At 31.7% G+C, this 19,614-nt stretch overlaps 2 protein-coding genes across 3 annotated transcripts in view; both read right to left on the bottom strand.

The window, feature by feature from the left end:
• LOC135843450 (uncharacterized) overlaps positions 1–7,471 on the bottom strand; it is a 33,625-nt gene extending 26,154 nt beyond the window's left edge. The window contains exon 1 of one of the 2 annotated variants that reach the window (XM_065361345.1): positions 7,274–7,471. In XM_065361345.1, the coding sequence (XP_065217417.1) occupies positions 7,274–7,334 (61 nt within the window). In that variant the 5' untranslated portion in view covers positions 7,335–7,471. The remainder of the gene's footprint in view (positions 1–7,273) is intronic. The other variant, XM_065361346.1, reaches the window with a different exon arrangement.
• A 6,325-nt stretch (positions 7,472–13,796) lies between these two features.
• On the bottom strand, positions 13,797–19,430 carry LOC135842229 (ubiquitin-protein ligase E3C). The gene is made up of 17 exons (XM_065359578.1): positions 18,718–19,430; positions 18,403–18,624; positions 18,099–18,332; positions 17,832–18,010; positions 17,545–17,759; positions 17,298–17,476; positions 17,049–17,218; positions 16,729–16,970; positions 16,449–16,651; positions 16,166–16,355; positions 15,853–16,086; positions 15,537–15,781; positions 15,249–15,461; positions 15,054–15,182; positions 14,851–14,977; positions 14,645–14,775; positions 13,797–14,558 (listed from the first exon to the last, which is right to left on the bottom strand). The coding sequence occupies exons 1-17, from the start codon at positions 18,835–18,837 to the stop codon at positions 14,391–14,393; spliced, it is 3,201 nt and encodes a 1,066-aa protein (XP_065215650.1). The 5' UTR covers positions 18,838–19,430; the 3' UTR covers positions 13,797–14,390.
• Between the last annotated feature and the right edge of the window lie 184 nt (positions 19,431–19,614).

Raw genomic sequence — 19,614 nt, 5'->3', positions numbered from 1 at the left:
TAATATATTTCAGCTCTAATGCCAAAGCACTGATTACGAATAAAGTAATTAGCAAATCGTGGGCACATTTTTATTGAAATTTATAACCCACCGGTTTGGAATTTTATCAACTGATGACATTGATTGAAACTTTTTAATTAAGTAACTGATTAAGAACGTGGAATATTTTTATTAAGTTGTTTCGATTAAGTTTTTGTCACATCGATTTCTCATCGTAGAATGATGTCGTCGAGCTCATGCTCGGCAGTGGGACGACTGGCGTGTTATTTATATATACGAGTAGAACAGGAAAGGCGAAAATTAATAATCTATTCGCATTGTTTTCCATTCATTGTTATAATAATCACTATGATAAAGAATTTCTAAATTTTCGCTACGTGGAATTTCAATCAAAGTGAAACAGTATAATATAGCCTATCAAAAAAAATAAATTCACGTTTGAAATTTATATTCGTTTTTTTTTTTGACTTTTTTATGTGTAGAAGGGGGGCATCCTCGAACCCTATTTTTTTTAGAAATGAAACCGTAACATATTATGCATTATTATAGTACAAATGGAGATTTTTGTTTTTAAAAAATGGTTCGTATAGCACTAAAAAGAATATACCTAGCGGAAGGGAAGAGGATGAATCAAGCAGAAAAACTTCTCAACTTCTCGCATTAAAGAAAACCTTTTCTACTAATATTGTACTTATACTATAACAACCAACACATTCTATCTCATCGCGTTTAATAAATTACGTCGCTATACTGGCTCACAACAGACTGTTATGGTCTGTACAGTGTACATTCCCTTAAAACGGACAACTTCATCACAACAGCTTATTCGAGTGTGAAAAAAAATGTCACGCGAGGTTCGCAAGTAAAAAAGTAAACCATTGGGAATAGAATTCAAAAATATGAACCGTTGGTACCTACGTAGATAACTTTGATTCGAGAAATTTTTAATAGAGTGAAAACAACACCGGTGTATCAAGATAATGGACATTCTCAGCTAGATTAGGTATATCAACTTGCTAATCTTTCTGGCCTCCTTGGTTATTTTGAGATTTCGTCTAAAAATATGGGATTAAAGTTTTATCAAGTTGTAAGCCATCGTGTAAGTATTTTTTTCTTCTTTATTTTTTGACCATTTTCGGGCAAATGTCTTGAAGTGTTATTAATTGGGGGGAGGGGTCTTAATTTTGAATGGATGGGTTCGAAAATCAAAATTTAAAATTTAAAGTCTCAAAACTAATTTTCTGCTGATTTTCATCAATCAAATAGAAAAAAACCTAGAAAATACCCTCTGCTTTTAAGATGCTGCCTCTTGATGAAATCTCAAAATTCTGAGTTTTCGTTTCGTTGCAGAAACTGAAAAGCGAAGAAAGGAAAAATTTCATATCAAATGATCGAAAAAAAAAGTTTAAGTAAGTAAGTACTTAGAAATAGACCATAATACTCTGCTGGAATCTCAATATTTTTTATTTGACGCGTATTATTCTATACGTCGAAAATTATTTCCTCACTATACATATTTGTGACCAATTTACTTACTTCTTTTATGGAAAGTGTTATATGGCTCCCTCCTCAGTCCTCACCCCTCCAATCATAAGCTTGAATACAATTTCGAGTAGAAAAAAAGCCTACGTACTCGTACATTCGAATATATTTACGTGGAAATAATTTTTCGCTCGAACGACGTATTTTTTAATATTGAAAAAAAATACACATCCATGTATAATATTTTTCAATCTATTTCCATTCATTTAGGAACAAATCGTCCCCTAAATATATGTACGAGTACGTATACGTTGTTTGACGAATGAAGTATACCTACAGATAGCAAAAGCATTTGTAGACTTTGTTTGCTTTAGAAAAAAGTTAATTTTTATTCAAAGGTACACAATATAAACAAGCATATCGGCCAAAATTGATTTTCAAAACATTTGATCTATGCCTACAGCCTACATAGTAGTAGGTAGGTACCTACTTCAGTGTATTAATGCCTTTGATTGTGTGAAAAATTAATAAATATTCTTCATTTTCTGTACACCCAAGTTGTGAGATAATTTGTTTTCTGCAAATATATTCATTCGTTCGATCGATTCAATAAAAAACCAGGTGAAGTCGAAAATGTGAAATTTTGTAATAATTTTACTAATGAAATGGATTAATTTCTCTCTCTTGGTACCAGACAGTGATTGGAAAGGTAAAGAGAAAAAAAATTGGAAATTTTTAGATAACTGTACTCATTGTCAGTATTATATTTGTTGCTCAATTATTCAGGATAATATGTACTCACTTCTTTCCTAAGAAGAGAAAAATGAAAAGGAAACTAGGGAAATTATTCTCGTTGACTTTACATCATCAAAGGTGCTCTAAAAATATTTGTGGGCTTTTTCCATTCTTCAAAAATGAACAACACATGTATTGAAAAATTCACCTTTTTTTCTTTCTATGCATAAGGGCATCAGTTCGTTGACATTTGGGGAATGCCAAAGTAGGGGAAATTAAATTTTTAGCCGTTTTGAAAATTTTCCTAAGCATTGTTACGAAGAACTAAGTTCTATTGTAAAACACGTTGCGTTGTAAAATTTGAGATTTTTAATCAATATTTGATCTTTCCAACAAACGTTCAAATTTTGAAATTTCAAAAAGGCTGAAAGGAGAAAGAGGGAATAAAACGTAGGTATGACCAGACGAAAATTGTTTTTAGAGGAAATTTGAATTGATGTGAGAAACTTTTTCGTTATTCTCGGTGTTTCATCAGCCCCTTCCCCTCAATTTTGGAAAAGTGAGAGACGATCGTCGAGGAAGCCAAAAGCCAAATGAATCAATATGACATACTCGTAATAAAAATGACTGATTATCAACTTCTTTCCCTCATATTTAATTCAATATTTCAAAATTTCAAAAATTGCTTGATGTTTTGAAAAAGTTGAGAAAAATGTTGACAAAAATATAGTAGTAAATTTTCAATAATTTTCATTCCAAAAATTTTTCGTTTTTTTTTTCAAAAAAGCGTACATTTTCTCTCTCTGGAGACTCAATTATCTATTTTTGACTATTTTTCTCTCTCGATCCCCTTTCTCGTTAAGAACGAGATTTGGAAAAAAGGTATTAATATTGTCCAATGCTCTTATGGAAAAAGGAGGAGAAGTTGAAGAAAATGAGTTGAAAAATAAACCAATACATATTTGAACTCATGCACCTTCTCACTCATGTAAATCAATTTGGCGCTTCTTCTTTAAAATTATTTCAAATTTTGATTAAAATTTGAGGTTTCTGTGTTTTCTTTGGGTATTAAACTTTCATTTCAAAAATGAATTTGTTGAAATTTAAGAAGAAAATAAAAATGGTCGTCGTCGTAGTCATTTTTAAGAACTTTGAACAATGGCTTTTTATTTAAGAAATTTTTGCACTTACGACAAACTACATACCTACCTATCACGAAAAATTTTAATTTTATAGATTTGCTCCGCGTTCAACTTATCTTCGGATGAGAGGCTTCGTAGTATCGCAATTATGCAAGAAATCGCATAGATGTTGAATAAATTGCATACTCGGTTTGCCGTAAATAATGTGTGCATTGTTTTCGTCCAACCTACATTCCATTCCTGCAAACTGGAACTAAAAATGAAATCGGGTGTTCTGATTTTTTTTTTACGAATTCCCTTCGATGATCCTCCAGAATTTCTACCAACATTCTCAAAGAGTAGGAGACAGTATGGGGGAAGAGAGTGAGCCTCGCAATTTTCACGCATTTATAATATTCTAGAATTGAATTTTTCATCAGTTGTGCAAGTTTTTTATAAGAATTTGAGAAAAAAAAACGTAAATTGAAAGTTCCCTATCTCAAAAATATCATAATTGAAGTCTGTTTTTGCCAATTTGCAAATTTTAAATTGTTGCTCCATCCAGAGGCATTTCTTTTGATTTTGGGATTATTTACCTTGTGATTAAGCATGGGAGAAATTTGGTTGACAAATCCTGTGTGGGCTTTCTCTTTCATAAATGACACAAAAATTTTTAAACTGAACCAAAAAATCAAATTTAGTCCATTTTCCGAAAAAATTTGAAAATTTGAACATTTTTGCCCTATTCCCCCCCCCTCTCAACCAACTGGAGCCTTCGGGGATTTTCAGATTTCACAGTTTTCAAAAATTTCCTTAACAAGGCTAAAAAAATAAGATACAGATTCTAGGTATTGGATGCTTTTAAAAATTTGAAGAATTTATTCATCTGCCATGAGAGGGCTCAACACTAGGTAAATATCTCTAATGAAATGGGGAAGTCAAAGATAGGGTTTAAAAAAAACAAAGTTGCGATTTTTACTTGAATTTGATGAAAATTTGGCATATTTGAGGAAAACTAGCCAAATTTAATTTTCTGAAAATTTGACAAAAATAAGAACAAAAAATAAAATAATATCCAATGTTGTGTCTGATTTTGATACGTATTTTTGAATGCTTTTGATACCTAATATTTTTCTATTTGGAGTAAATATATTTTTCTGTAAATTTGGGATACCTAGACCAAGTTCATTTTGTAAGGCTAAGATATTTCTTCTCATATTATTGTTAATGAATTCACGAAGTGAGCTAAATTTTATACATACGTATAGTGCAAGTCATTATTATTTTGTACTGGGGGGAGGGGGGCTCGAAATTTGAATTTGTAAAACGTTTATTCAAAATTCAAATTCGAAAACAAGCACTGCAGGTATAAGTAGAACATCATAATAATATGATCTCAGGAAAAAAGAATGTCCCACCTCTCTCCATCTTGATCAATACACAATATTCAGACGAATTTTTGAAAATCACAACTAATACACACGATCGCGACGTATTTCTTTGTAAAGTCGAATAAAAGAGAACCTTTCAGTAGTGAGTAGAGCAGCTGCTACATTCTTGAGTGACATCAGGCTTGTCTTTTGTTGTGTAACGGATACAGAAACGTACATAAAAATGGTACACTATTTCATTTTATTTTACTTTTTAAAATTTCTCGCTCGTCTTACAAATGCAAATTATCAGCGTAAATAAATGGCATTTTTTATGAAAGTAGACAATCCTGTGGGTATTAATTTCTAGTTTTTAAGAAAAAGTCGTAGGTACAATAGGAACAGGAAAATGTATTCATAAGTAGTATCCTCACGACATAGACATGCTGGAAGATGAACTTTCAAAACTGGAAAGTTCATTTTCGAATTCCACTTATATTGAGTTTATCTTACTGCTTCAGCAACCTTATCAAATTACAGTTCAAGTAATCACTCTTCTAAAGATACTCGTGTCAGAAAGATGATTTTTTAATTCGATTTACTTACTCTCACCTATCTCGTACCTATCCTATATGTACATTCAGAAATTGCAAAAATATGTCTTTTTCATCAGTAGGTGTACCTACCTGCTTTCACATCGTCATGGATATAAATCGAGTGAAACCTACATCTTTACATCCTATTGTAATTCTTCAAATGACTTATTAAAATACTTCCACCCTTCGTATAAAAAAAACTTGACAGGTAGTTAATTTTTAAGAAACGTATACGTCTGAATTTTTCATTGCTGCATGTTCTTATACATATTATGTACCAGTTACCTATAAACTAGACAACCTATCACTTATACTCAGTACCCATCCTGAAGTACATTCAGGTACACACAATGAATGTCATATTATCACCTACGAAAAACAACAAATCCTGCGTAAATTTAATTCCAAAAAACCGAATCGTTACACGACAATTTCAACGTTAAACGTGGCGTTGTGAAAGCAATAAAAAGGCAGGTATGGTGGTGGGAATAATGTTGCATATTTTAATACCCGAAGGCATATTTTTTTTCTATTTTGAAATATTTTCGCGTTGAATTTTCGTCTTAATAAAACGCCCAAGAAGGTTAAAAAGATCGTTTGTTTCAAAATATTTACGACTCGTTTTTTTCTAACTCAACGTGCGAGCAAATCAACGTATTAAAATATTATCAACTAATCCAAAGAATTACACCAAAATCAACATTTGAATTAAAAATAATGTTTTCATCGAAATTTTTGGAAAATTATCGATCCACATTTTTCAGAAATTTTTTATCCAAGTTTTCAGACTTTTTAAATCATTTTTTTTTTAATTCAAAAATTTAACTCATAATTTGTATATGATTTCTGACGTTTTTCCATGGTTTTTTTCCATTTTTCTTACGAAATTTCACTTCTTTCCACTTAGTACATAAATACTTCCCCCTCACACAACTTTTCCAAAAAAAAAAAAAAAAAAAATGGACAAATGACATTTCGCATCCCAATAATTGTATCCTGGCAAGTAAATAATTTTTGTAAAAATTTTTAGGGGAAGAAATTATAAGAATTATTAGGTTATGAGAAGCAAAATTTGTAGATTTGGTGAAGTTTTTTTGACATTGCAAAACGTCACTGGAAAAATTAAAAAAATATAAATAAAATTTATCCAATGCTTCACTTGAATTAGATTCTTGGTCTGATTTAGGTACCTATTTTTTAAAAAACAATGTAGGCACAAATATACTCGTAAGTACACGCATAAAGTTGCATATTTAATCTATTGAAGGAAATGGTCTTTTTTCGAATCACCCTGTACATTGTTAGACGTTTGTTATTATCCACCATCTATGATATTATATTCATCTATAACGTATCATTAGAGATATGCTACCTATAATCAATAATTCTAAATATTTCAAAATAAAAGTTTTTTACGATGAGGTCATCAGTTCATTACACATGGATACAATTGAATCGTGTGCATTCATTCTTATCAACAAAAAAAAAGATTTCGTAAATGGTGGACATTTTACTTGTAAACAATTTTTTTTTCGAAATAACTCGTAGGCACGATACGTATTGCACTCTTAGACATATTACGGATAATTGTGTTGTTTAGAGGTAAGTTTTCATCACTTTTCCATAATGCACTCGAAAAAATAAAATAAAATAAGCCATGATTAGGTATTTGTCTCCCCTCCTGTTCATAAAAAGATATCCGAGCATAATCAAAGAATAAGAAGTCACACATAAATAATTTAGTTTTGTATTTTTTTATTTTTCCCCATCATTTTTTGATGAGAAAGTTTTTTTAAAAAAAAATATCAAATTGTGCTATAGGAATTAAATTTAAAAAAAAAATAAAAATTTAAAGGCCATTTAAAAATAAAATATGAATTCGTAAAAATTACCAGAGCAGAAAAAAAAATCAAGCTGAAAGCATACCTATAATTTAAAAAACACCGAATAATATTACAAAAATAATTACCTGTAAAAAATATGACAAAAAGAAAATACAGTAAAAACCTCGTGGAAAACAAACGTATCATTTTAAAAAATAACTCGAATTTCAAGGATTGAAATAAATACTAAAAAAAGTACGCCGGTAAATGAAGAAAAAAATGATCGTTACGACACACATATGCTTGAACTGACGTATGGTAGTAAAGAACAGGGTATGTAACAAGTGTCTCCTTATTTATACAGATCGTCTTCGACGTTTTTAAATACTTAGTTGGGGTCTGCTTCTGCGTCACCCTTATACTATACCTACATAGGGTATATATTTTATTTGACAGGTGTAAGTGTGGGCATTTAAAGTTAACGTTGTAGTAGGTGAATTTCCTACTTTTTTGTTGCAGTTGATGAGAAACGTGTGATTTCTTAGAATTGTGAGAGTATACTCGTACTTTGGTAGCATAGCCTTTAGTTCAGTATATACATTCGCAGATACATATTTGTTTAGTTCTTATAAAGTAGTTGTACTATACTCTTTTTCTTCAAAAAAAAAAAAAAAAAAAAAAAAAGGATAAATGTTATATATATTTTTTTGAATCTTGGATGAAGCACTTCCCCAAATGGATTTTTCTCTCAAAAACAGTAGGTATGTTATATGTATAATACTCGAATGGTGGGTCAAATACAACTTAAAAGTATCTTGATGATTCGAAAAATATGTACTACATGTAAATATTTGAAAACAGTGAAATTCAGTTCTAAACACTAGGTACTTACCTACTAAAATAGTGAAAAATTATGAATGAATTTCTCAAATAAGTAGGCCTTGTTTTCCTAAATAGCCTCTGCCATGCCACACAAAAGGTACTTGAAGGATTTAAACTTTAAAAAAATCAGCATTTTAATGGAAAAAATATCAACTTTTTAAAAAAATTTTTAAGCAACCTTCACCATTTGTCTTCTTTTCAAAATTGAACAAATGAGAGGGTAACTTCAGATACGATTTTCGAATTTTAGGAGGTAATTTTTTACACCCTACTGCTTTAAATTGGGTACCTATTTACTCGGAAAAATTGATTTGGAAGGGGTTGTGTGGTGGGGGTATATGAGTAATCGTTTACCTCGAAGCTTTCCCCAGCTCTTATCATGAGTCATTTGTGATTTTGCTGTGCCCTCAAGAAGTCATTTTGGAATTGTGTGAGTTTATTGAAACTATTTTTATTATTTCAGACTTTTTTTTTTTTTTTTTTTTTTTTAGTAATTTTTGCTCTTTTGAATAAATTTTCAACTGGTGATTTGGAGTTTAATTTTTTAAAATTCAGTTTAGAATTTTTTGGTGCCAATTTCAAAATTATTTTTATAACGACACTAACAACAAATAATACAGCACTTTCTACCACCTATGTGGGAGAAATTCGTTCTGTGTTTAGTCAATGTACTAAGTAGTTATGTAACAACGCTCTCTGTAGCTTTAGTTCATAACAACCAACGAGTTGAGAGAGAACCAAAATGTGAAACCAGTCATCATACCACTCCCTAATTCCCTATGCGTTGCATAGATACAGGGTGCCCAGAAATATCGAGTACCCCTAAAAAAATTTTCTACTAAATACTTTGGTTGGTCACATCACAGTGAATGATAATAATGATAGCACATGATTGGTTGTTGGACTGGAGAGATAACATTCCACCAATCATATGCATCTATTTCACGTTGCCAACCTATATGTTTAATGAAAAACTTTTTTAGGGGTACTCGATATTTCTGGGCACCCTGTATCTGCGTTCCAGAGAAGAGATAGGCTTATACCTATTCTCTTATTTACGTAAAACATTATCAGGAGATCTGTTTAAGTAAATCTGTTCCAGTATTCCGTAAGTATGAACCAGTTCCAGTGTTCCTGTCAAGGATTCAAGGATTGTGTGATCTAGTATTTTCTAATATACTACAGTTCCTGATGTCAGATGTGTCGCTATGATGTACTCAGGCCCAGCAGCAAAGGTGTATAAGACTGGTGAGTCTGTATTGCAAATCTCAATTCATTGAGTATCCTAGATGGACCTTATTACCTCATCTGTTTATTGATCCCTCCCTGAGGTGATGTGTTATTTTACACTCCTTTACGAGACTATACTCTCAGAGTCATTCCTTTTGTAACACTTTACTGGTTCATGTAACTAGAATAGATTATTCTAAGTGTAGGTGTGATATTTAAATAAACAGTGCATAAAAGAATAATTGAAGGCGTTTTTATTTTTTTTTTTGTATTATCAATTTTACCATCATTGCAAAATTAGCATCATCTGGGGATATTTTTAAATGGTTATATTTTCACTCAAAAGAAAAAAAATCGAAAAATGGGCAACGTCAACTTGTTAGGAATACTTACAAGTATAACATATTCAAATTTCAGCGAATTTTGTTCAGTAGTGTTGGAGAAATCCTGTGTCAACGACATCAACTCGCATAATTTCGATAACTTTCTAAAATGGCAAATACTTCGATAGTAATGTTTGTTTGCGGTGTTGAATGGTTTCATTCACTGAAACAAACTTCAAATTGAAATATTGTCCAAAAAAAATTTCGTTAAATACACAATTATTCGATTTATACTGCCTTACATGTTTTGGTTATGCTATATTTAAAAAATGCAATATGTAGAGCCTCTTGAGTGAATTTTTTTGGAATAATTTCAAGTGAATTTTTTGTGGTGGTTTCACTGGTTTGAAATAAATTAAAATTTTTCAACGTTTTTTGTGTGGCGATTTCAAATTGATTTTTTAGTGCTGAATTCAATGAATTTTTTAAAATTGATTTTTAAGTGAATTTTTTATGATTTTTTTAGTGTTGAATTCTAATAAATAATTTCCAAGAGATGACAGCTATATATTACGATTTTTTTGAAATAACTTTCAGTGAATTATTTGTGGCGATTTAAAATAAATTATTCAATGGTGATTTGGTATGAAACTTGTTTGTGAATTGTGATAGTTTCAAATGAAACTTTTTTGTACCCATTATTTTTTAATAAATTTATTTGGTGATTTTTAGGTGCAATGCGCAGCTGTTTAGTTTTTTTTTTGAATTTTGAATTTTGGTTTAAGTTGAAGACCCTTTTTGCGCCTTCTAGGAGTGGTAACATTTTATTTTGAAAATTCATTATTTTTTAATTTTTTCAAAAAGTGGGTACCTACTCTTTAACTTTTAGTACACTTAAAATTGAACCTTCACCTTTATAAAGTTCGATTTAGAGCTTTTTAAATTTTAAAATTTGATTTAAAAATCTCTTTAAAAAGTATCCTCTGTGAAACCTCCGCAGATTCTCTGCATTTGCTTTGTTTACATTCGCGCTAATAAAATTGCATAACCAGTTTGCCGTAAAAACGCTATCAAGCTCCGCATAGATTCAAGTTTATTTTTAGCTGCGGATTAGTGTTCAAGGACTGTAATATCGTGTTCAGAATTTTTGAATCGGTTTTTAAAATAAGAAAAATCGGAATGCTAAAGTACTCTCTTCATCTCCTACATTTACATTAAAAAATTAGAATAGTTTTTTCTTGACATCCTTTGTATAAAAAAAATTGCATGAATTCTAGATAGAAAGCATCTTTTATTAGAAATCGAACCCTAGTAAAATCAACTTGCTGTCTTCATTCAATCAAGAATCGAAGGTATCAGCAAAGACCAAACTGTATAAGGTTTATGTGCATAGCTATGTGTAGCCTACCTATATAAGCTGCGTAGTCAATATTATCATAATGTCAAGATATTATCTATCGCTGAAAGTACTCGCGACCCCGTCTCGAAACTAAATTTAATTATAAAATACCTACATCTTTAGTTCACGTTGTTCTTCATCTTGTCAGTTCGACGAAAGCAACGCAAACTGGATGCTGTAAGTGGGTATGAGTAAGTATAAAGGCCTACGCGAGAGTTGAAAAAAATGATAATTTTTGATTCGAGTCACTCGAGCATAAAAGATTTGATTTTCACTTGCTGCGCGAAAAGAGTCAATAAAATTAACTCACTGAATGGAGAAATTGTGACGCGTTATGCGAGCAACAGATAATTCTAGTTATATTGATAACCAAAACAAAAGAGAATATTCTTCTCCGACATGTACACTCGATGGATGTATGAGTCATATACGAGTACCTATGAGGAGTAGAAAAAAAAAGAAGACGAGTTTATGATTAATGGGTGATGAGTTAGCTGGACCGCTAAATGGAACCGAATGAAACTTCAACAAACTATTAGGGAGGTAATTCCTTGTCAAGCGTCATCTTTCCAGGCTGCTGTGTTATTTGTTACTCGGCTTGTTTTTCTCTTTTTCCTCGCTCGTTTCGGCGTCAAAATCGAAAAACTTCACGACTGGAGAGTTCATAAAATCGAGCCTGAATCTCGATATTTTTTTACACTCGGATGCGTCGGTAAAAATACAAAATTCATCTCGAATTTAAGGCGCAGATAAAAACGCGAATACGAGCGTTGTCGTTTATATACAACTACCTACCTGTGTGTAGTCATTTATCACGTGTTATGTTACGAGGGCAGGTATTCATTCAACAAAACGTCGCGTGAGATTTTCAAAAAAATAATTGCGTGAAAATAAATAATATGAGTTAACATTTTAACGTTTGGAGTAATGCTGTACCTAAATTTTCGGATTTTTTTTCTCTTTAAAAAAAATAAAAAATAAAAAACACAATCTTGGGACTTGAGAAATTTTTGAAGTTGCATTTTGCAGACATTTTTGATATTAGCCCAGATGCTGCCGCAGAAATTGAAAAATAATTTTTAAAGAGATTCGATTCTTAAATATTACGACGTTTTTTTAATTCTTCTTAACCACAAAAACTTATTTTCTGTGCGAATCTATTTATTTAAAATTATTTTTTTCTGTAATGAATTCTTACACATGAACATCAATAAAGTAGAAGTTTTCCAGGACACCCATCTCTCTTTCATGAAACTGCACACGATGACTAAGTGTTAATTACAAAGTAAACAATACAATGAAATTATATTTCAAGCAAGATAAATCTAGAAAAATGACTTAAAACAGCATCACACTCGTTTAAAATATACTTTACGATATCTATAAAAATTTTATTTCATTTTAACATTTTTATCGTTTGTGGAAAATTTTATTGAACTCGTCATCCGCAACTCGTTTAATCGAGAACAAAAAAAACTAGTATTTTTCGACTGTTCGTAAACAAAATCCTATCGTAAAGCTCGAATAGGGAAATTCGTTGATTTGAATTTTTTTTAGGTCATTTTTTTCTCCTTCGAAACACCGAGAAAAATATTTTTGGTGATGATTTTAAACGATGCGCCCACTTTATGCGCATATTTTGTTTATAAGCGATATCAAAACTGATCCTTAAGCGTTAAAGAATCTCTCTTTAGGAGTATAGCTATACTTTGCGAAGCAGCAGGTAATTAAAAAGCCCAGGATTAAATTTTTATAAACCGTACACGCACCTACTTGAAACGTTTATTTTTTCATTACCAATTCAGCTAAGCTAATAAGATTATTCGTAGGTGGTAAAAAAATAATTTTCAAGTGCATACTTATTTTTTTAGGAAGGTAACTTTTTGCTCTTATAAGTCGACTTCCGTCAACGTTGAGTAGGTATTCCTGATGTTTTGAAAAATGAAAATAAACTCATGTAGGTGAGTCATTCAAAATAAGTGACATTTTGCTAAAAAAAAAAAAAAAAAAAACTAGAAAAATGGAAAAATGTAGAAAAGAAATAGTAATAATATTCATGCCAAAAATTTGACAATTTTGGTTCAATTGATGTTGAACATGGGAAGGGAGGAAAATAATAAAATCCTCGAATAGCCTCCGTTCCACTGTGCCTACTCAATTTATTAAGAACAGACAGATTGAAAACTCATCGAGGAGCTTTTCTTTACAAACTCAAAATGCCATTCATGATATCCATTTAAGCTCTCACACTTCTCTATCTTAAATAAAACCATAGGCAACAATGATGACACGACACCATCTGAATATTTCAAAACAAGTTCAATTTTAATACAATGAACCTAACCTAAATAATAAAATATTCAATAAGAAACTAGTCCAAGGATACTACATATTATTTTTGTAAATGAAAAAATAATTATCTGAATAATTGTACTGGTGTTATGATTAATTAGTTTTGCACCAACACGAAGCAGGATAAAAATCGACCGAATCGAAATAACATCATCTTTGTAAGTACGTGAAACTGACAAAGCCTACGTAATGTGACTACCAATGAACTCCATTTTCCTGGATCCCGCTGTCGAGAAAACAAGATACCTACCCTGCTTCGTAATATTTCACACAACAATTAAATTATTTTCATGTCATTTTCATTAATATTCTCCAACGCAAAAGAAACGAATGAATGAAAAAAAAAGAGAAGGGAATACGCGCGTTGGAGTATTCGTACGTATTATATTAGCATTAAATTCATTCAACGTGCACGTGTTTCTTTAGCATTAGGTATTCATCATGAATCAGTGTCTGCTAAAAGTAAACAAACGAAGTCAAACACCTGATAAAAATTAGGTTTATTCGATTCTTCGATACAAGTTTAATTACTTATACGAACGGTATCAAGATTCGCCCATAATATCGCTCCGTTATAAAATACTTTCATTTTTTAAAAAGAACTCTCAATTTAAGTAAAACACCGAAAAAAATATTCAGCTTCTCGAGTTGATTTTTTTATACACAAATTCAAAATATCAGAATACCTATATTATAAAATGAACGCGCAGAATTAAATATAAATACACCTCGTTCGTTCGAATTATTTACAAAAAAACGAAAAGAAAATGGCATGCATTATTTACAAATATACATATTATGAAATACAAAATATTCAAAATCATTTTACTACGTAACAAAAAAAAATTTCAATATTTAAAGTTTACACATAACACAATAAAAAGACACGCACAGGGAATAAAATTGGACATATTCAAATAAAACAACGCATTTCACCGCCATTTGCTATTTTCACGAGGAAAATCATCTAAATGTTACCCAATACATGGATCATCTCCTTTAAAACGGGCATTTATAATGATTAATGATTCGAAAGTGATACATTCCAGATTCCAGTTCAACCAATTAACCGAAAAATTAACTTAATTCAAATCCAGCACCGGATTGCACAGCATAAAGAATTCTATCTCTTAAAACGTTGTAGTCGCTGAATTCGGGCATTTTTAATAAATTCATACAAGTACTCGAAGTAGGTAATCGATCAGCCGAACCAGCTTTTTGTATACAAAATGGAGGATCTAGTTCCTGTAATCGTTGAATTAATTCATAGAATACGATTATAAAATATATATTCGGATTATAGGACGAATAAATGGATTGAAATAACGAACCTTGAATCCAAATAATGGCTGCCTAGAACAACTAGTGACAAATTTCAGCAACAGTCTGCGTTGATTATCATCGAAATCTTCCACAACTTGCCAAAATATTTTAATGGTAGGATGATTTTCGTTATATCCACCTGCGAAAAAAATTTGAAATACTTCAATATCACTAGTTTCACTCGACTGATTCGTTTTTCCGAATCTATAATTACCAGAATATTTCGTATTTCTTTTCAAATCGCTAATATCGACTGGTATTTCAGCACCGGAAATTAATATTTGTAATTCTTTGTTACTAAACATATGTAACCATTGAGGTTGAATAACATCGGCCAAACCCTGCGATAAAATAATTTCGAGATTAAAGTATAATGAATCATCGAGCACGCGAAATCTATTTAGAAATGTTACTAACGTTTTTAAAGGCGGTATTTTGAGCTCCGATTTGTTTATTAAGTTTATAATCAGCCACCAAATGAATATACTCGATTTTATTTTCATTCGTTACGGGAATATTGCCTCCGTTTGGTTTCAGTTCGATGATCTGCAAAATGAAGATGTTATTTAATCATTGAAAATAATACTTTTTCAGCGATTTTACTATACTAACCTTTGTTTCGCCAAGTTCATCGGTAACAACGGTAAAATCTAATCCTAAATCGGACACATCTCCTTCGTAATTCTTCAAAAACAACAGATTTTTATACATGACCACATCTAACGAAGCCAAATGATGTATACCGACATCCGAATGACGATTGACTAGCTTAGACAAGAAGAAATCGGCTAAAGGTAATTCGACTAGCAGATTTTCATACATAGCCTGCAAAAACAGAATCTCAATTAGCAAACCTTCGTTCTGGCTGAAAACTCGTAAGATATGAAAATAAGTAATCACCTTTCCCAGCATTCTTCCGATGAAATAATAATGTTTGACAAAATCAGGATGTAAAAGAGCTACGTGAGGATTAGGATACAACTGATTATCGTTGGTGAGCCGGAAAAATCCTCGATTCGGATCAAACGCAGTTTTCAACAATTCTGATAAAAATTCTCGAAATAATCCACCGCCGTCGACTCCTGCTTCATCGAGTCCTACAGCGTTTCTCAGCAGAACTCTCATGACATAACGTAAGTCAGGTTCTATGGGGGCAGAAATTAAATTAAAATTCACGTTTGAGAAAAATCCTTTGTTTTGAATACGATTGACGTACCATTAGCGGGAGACAGTTTATCGAAAGCATCTTCGTATAAATAATTTCGTCTAACGCTGACGTCGATACTTCGACCTCTAAATGCGTACGGAGCCTCTCCTTGATGTTCAAGTTTATCTTTCAACACGTGATTTTGAAACACCACTACTCTTTCTTGGAACGGTAACAAAAATGGCATTTCTTTAATGACAGTCATCGTTCGTAATTCTCTCGTTGATAAAGGCGGACCTTCCTCTGAAAATAAGCAAAATCTCGAATGATTAATAACGTGATCGTCAGAATTTTCCGAATTTTATGGTGAGGTGAAACGAACCTAGATCTTCACGCGTATAACATGGAAGTCCTCGAAAAGGTCTCAGATTATGTCGACGTGCAACACTTCTCAAGTCTAATGGTTTATCGAATTTCAACATCGAAATACGAGTCGAGATCCACATGCCTTCAGCACAGAATTGTCGTCTTAGATCTCGCGAATGTAATTGTCTCAATAATGCTACAGCCACCTGAATAAAATGATAAGAAAAATCGTGAAATTCTTCTAATTTGAACAGACATACGAGTATTTCAGTATTTTACAGTAATTTCCGATAGCTTACTTTGAACAACCGCGTCCAAGTATTTAGAATAGCACTATCTTTGGAAAATTTCGGTTTAATATCGTGACGAGCGTTTAATTTCAAATCCGGTCTACAATCAGGGTACGCTAATTCCACCAAACCAACGCACATTTCCTTTACCATGAAGCTAACTTGAGATATTTCTTGCAATGTGAACGGCATAATGGATGTTTTTCCCGTATCTAAAATAATACAAACACATCGTTTACATTTGTTCATTTTTCAAAATAGTAATTCAAAAAGTATATCGTCTTCTTACTAGGTTCGTCACTGTAGAATTCGTGATCATGTAATGTGGCAATTAGCAGCATCAGCAATGAACAGAAAGTGGTAAAAAGTGGTAATATATGCTGACATTCGTTGGGCGATAGCTCCACTCCTTGAGAGATGATGTTAATATACGAGGCAGGGTTTCCAAATATGGTTTGTTGTTCTTTTGTGGTAATAATTTGCCATAATTTGCGCAAGAATTGAGATGTCAACGCTAGTGAACTCAGCATCCTGAAATAAGAGCAAATAATTGTTGACAGCATTCGATTCTGCGAATCGATACAAAAATCTTTGGGCCAAGATGCTCACTGGTATTCGTGTAAGGCTGACTTTTTCGCTGATAATAAATGATAAGATATTTTTGCCAACGATTCTACAATAGAGTTCTCGTAACTTGAATTTTGATACTTCGATGCTTTCGCAATAATGGCTTGTACTTTACTGTATCTGTTCAAATAAACGGCAGCTTCTTCCAATATCTGAAATTTTTGAATTTCATTTTACAATCAAATATTAAATAATATAAAAATTCATTCAAGTAATAAAGTTTCCGCTTACTTCAATTTCAGTGCTCGAAATCATCGACTCTTGTTCAACTTCATCTTCACTATCACTATCATAATCTTCGTTTTGTCTATTACTATACATTTCTGCAGTCCCAAGTTTGGAGAAATTTTGACTTAAATGAGACAGTAATTCTAAATAATTACTGAATTGTTTCTCGTCGCAATTTTCCACTGTAAATGATCGTTTCAATTAAACATATTTTCAAACAAATTGAAATTATCGATCGATCAATACATACGGTAATTTTCATCTTCCAGAGAGATCAAAGTAAACAACAACCAACTACTGTAATGGTAATCGTGTTGCGTCGATGAGACATTCAAAAGAGCATGAATCAGTTGCGAAAAAGGGAAATTTTTGAACTTGGATAAACACGGTATGACAAAATATCTCACAGCATCCGAGAATTCTCGATTAAGAAAATTATGCAATAAAGATTCCAGAGCTAAAGAGCTGCAAAAATTAAACAAAACGAATTAATACTTTCATTTCAATAAATTAGATCTGAATTGATGACCGTCTTACTTATAAGAAGAGTTCACATTTTTCTGAACAAGTTGCAATGGCCTTTGAATAAAATCCAATATTGAACTAGCAAATGGTGTTGGTGGTTCGTATTTAGGTTCCACCATAGGTGGCATGCATTTATCAACAATATCTCTAAAATGTTGATAATATCCGTTTCGCAACAAATAAAAATATATCTGCAAAACAACAGTATATGAGTACGAAATTCCCAAATGAAAATGAATCACACAATTCTTTATATTGGGAATAAGTTCATTTACTTACGTCGGTTAAATATTCAGAAACATTATCACATTTTAGATATTTCATATACACTGAATCAGTGGTAAATACTTCGATCATTCGTAACGGAGTCGCAAAAGAATCCTTTCCAGGGACCAATAATTTCAAATGGAAGTATAATAATTTCTTCAGCTTGTAATTCCAATGATTAATTTTATTGTAACTGGATGTAACGATAAGATCTTGCTTCAATAGCATTTTTTGAGATAGAAATGTCTGTAAAAACAAAATTATTAATACAAAATATTCTTCACGATGTACGAAATTAAGCGACGATGATTACTACCAATCGTTTAATATCCTTGCTTGGATGATAGAAGAATATTAATTTGGAAGTTAGTATAGATAATGATTCATTCTCGTCCGGTGTATTGGTTCGTAAATTTTGAACTTTTTTCAAAAGAACATCGTATTCTTGTCTTTGTTCTTCTTTGAATTTCTGTCTCGCTAAGAAACTTCTGATAGATGCTTGAATACGAATAGCACATTGCAATCGTCTACGGTTTTCCTAAGAAGAAACAAACATGCATTCGGTTTGGTGTTCGAAATCAAGTAAGTAAATGAGGAAACAAAAGTAAAACAAGCGGAGTATCTGACTCACCTCTCTTTTCATGCGCTCTTCGTGAACTTTATGCAAAAGTTCATCTTTCTTTTGCTGTACACTAGCACCAGACAGATTCTGCTGAGGGAAACGACGATATTGCCCTTCAAAGCTGTACATGATTAGGTCATTCAAGAAACCAATTTCTGAGTGAATTTAAGAGTAAAAGTCGCAAAATTTGCGCAAATTTGTACAAACGTGGAAAAATTCTACGAAATTTTGATTTCAGGCTATCGATACAGTAATGATGAAAAGAACCGAAAATACTCTTGGACTGATTACAATGATGAGCGAACTTCTACATAGACAATTCGATGCGAAATTAGTTCGATAATTAATCCCTATAATTAATAATTTAAAGATTTCAAACAAAAGATAATTATTAAAATATTTTCATTACTAATCAAAAAAGTCTTGTCATGAAAGTAAAACAAAAGTAGAAGGCTTTTGACGTATTGCGGGTTGCATATCGGTTTGCCTGAACTTTATCGGTTTGGTGGGCATGCTTATCAGTGAGTATCAAAATTTCATATTTTGAGCAATTTTCACAAGGTGTTTTTGAAATTTATAGTTTTTATTTAGTTTTTTCTTCAATTTTAAACACTGTTGAATCCTGTGATGGAAAAAGATCCGCTCTTTGTCGAGGTTCAAAGACGTTTTGTCAACTTCTTTAAAACTCGACGAAGAGAGGATCTTTTTCCATTACAGGATTTAACAGTGTTTAAAATTGAAGAAAAAACTAAATAAAAGCTATACATTTCAAAAACACCTTGTGAAAATTGCTCAAAATATGAAATTTTGATACTCACTGATAAGAATGCCCACCAAACCGATAAAGTTCAGGCAAACCGATATGCAACCCGCAATACGTCAAAAGCCTTAGGGGCGCTAGTGTGC

The sequence above is a fragment of the Planococcus citri genome, chromosome 4 (genome assembly GCF_950023065.1).
Source record: "Planococcus citri chromosome 4, ihPlaCitr1.1, whole genome shotgun sequence".
In the NCBI taxonomy this organism is placed as follows: domain Eukaryota; kingdom Metazoa; phylum Arthropoda; class Insecta; order Hemiptera; family Pseudococcidae; genus Planococcus; species Planococcus citri.
The sequence above is the reverse complement of the archived record's forward strand: the minus strand, read 5'-3'. Positions and strand labels throughout refer to the sequence as shown.

What these genes read in the sequence shown, in the direction of transcription:
- LOC135842229 (XM_065359578.1), bottom strand. Translation starts at nt 18,837, where the DNA reads ATGTACAGCTTTGAAGGGCAATATCGTCGTTTCCCTCAGCAGAATCTG. An exon ending in AATGTGAACTCTTCTTATAA is followed by an intron (nt 17,760 to 17,831) that starts GTAAGACGGTCA and finishes TAATTTTTGCAG; the next exon opens with CTCTTTAGCTCTGGAATCTT. An exon ending in ATTCTACAGTGACGAACCTA is followed by an intron (nt 16,652 to 16,728) that starts GTAAGAAGACGA and finishes GTATTATTTTAG; the next exon opens with ATACGGGAAAAACATCCATT.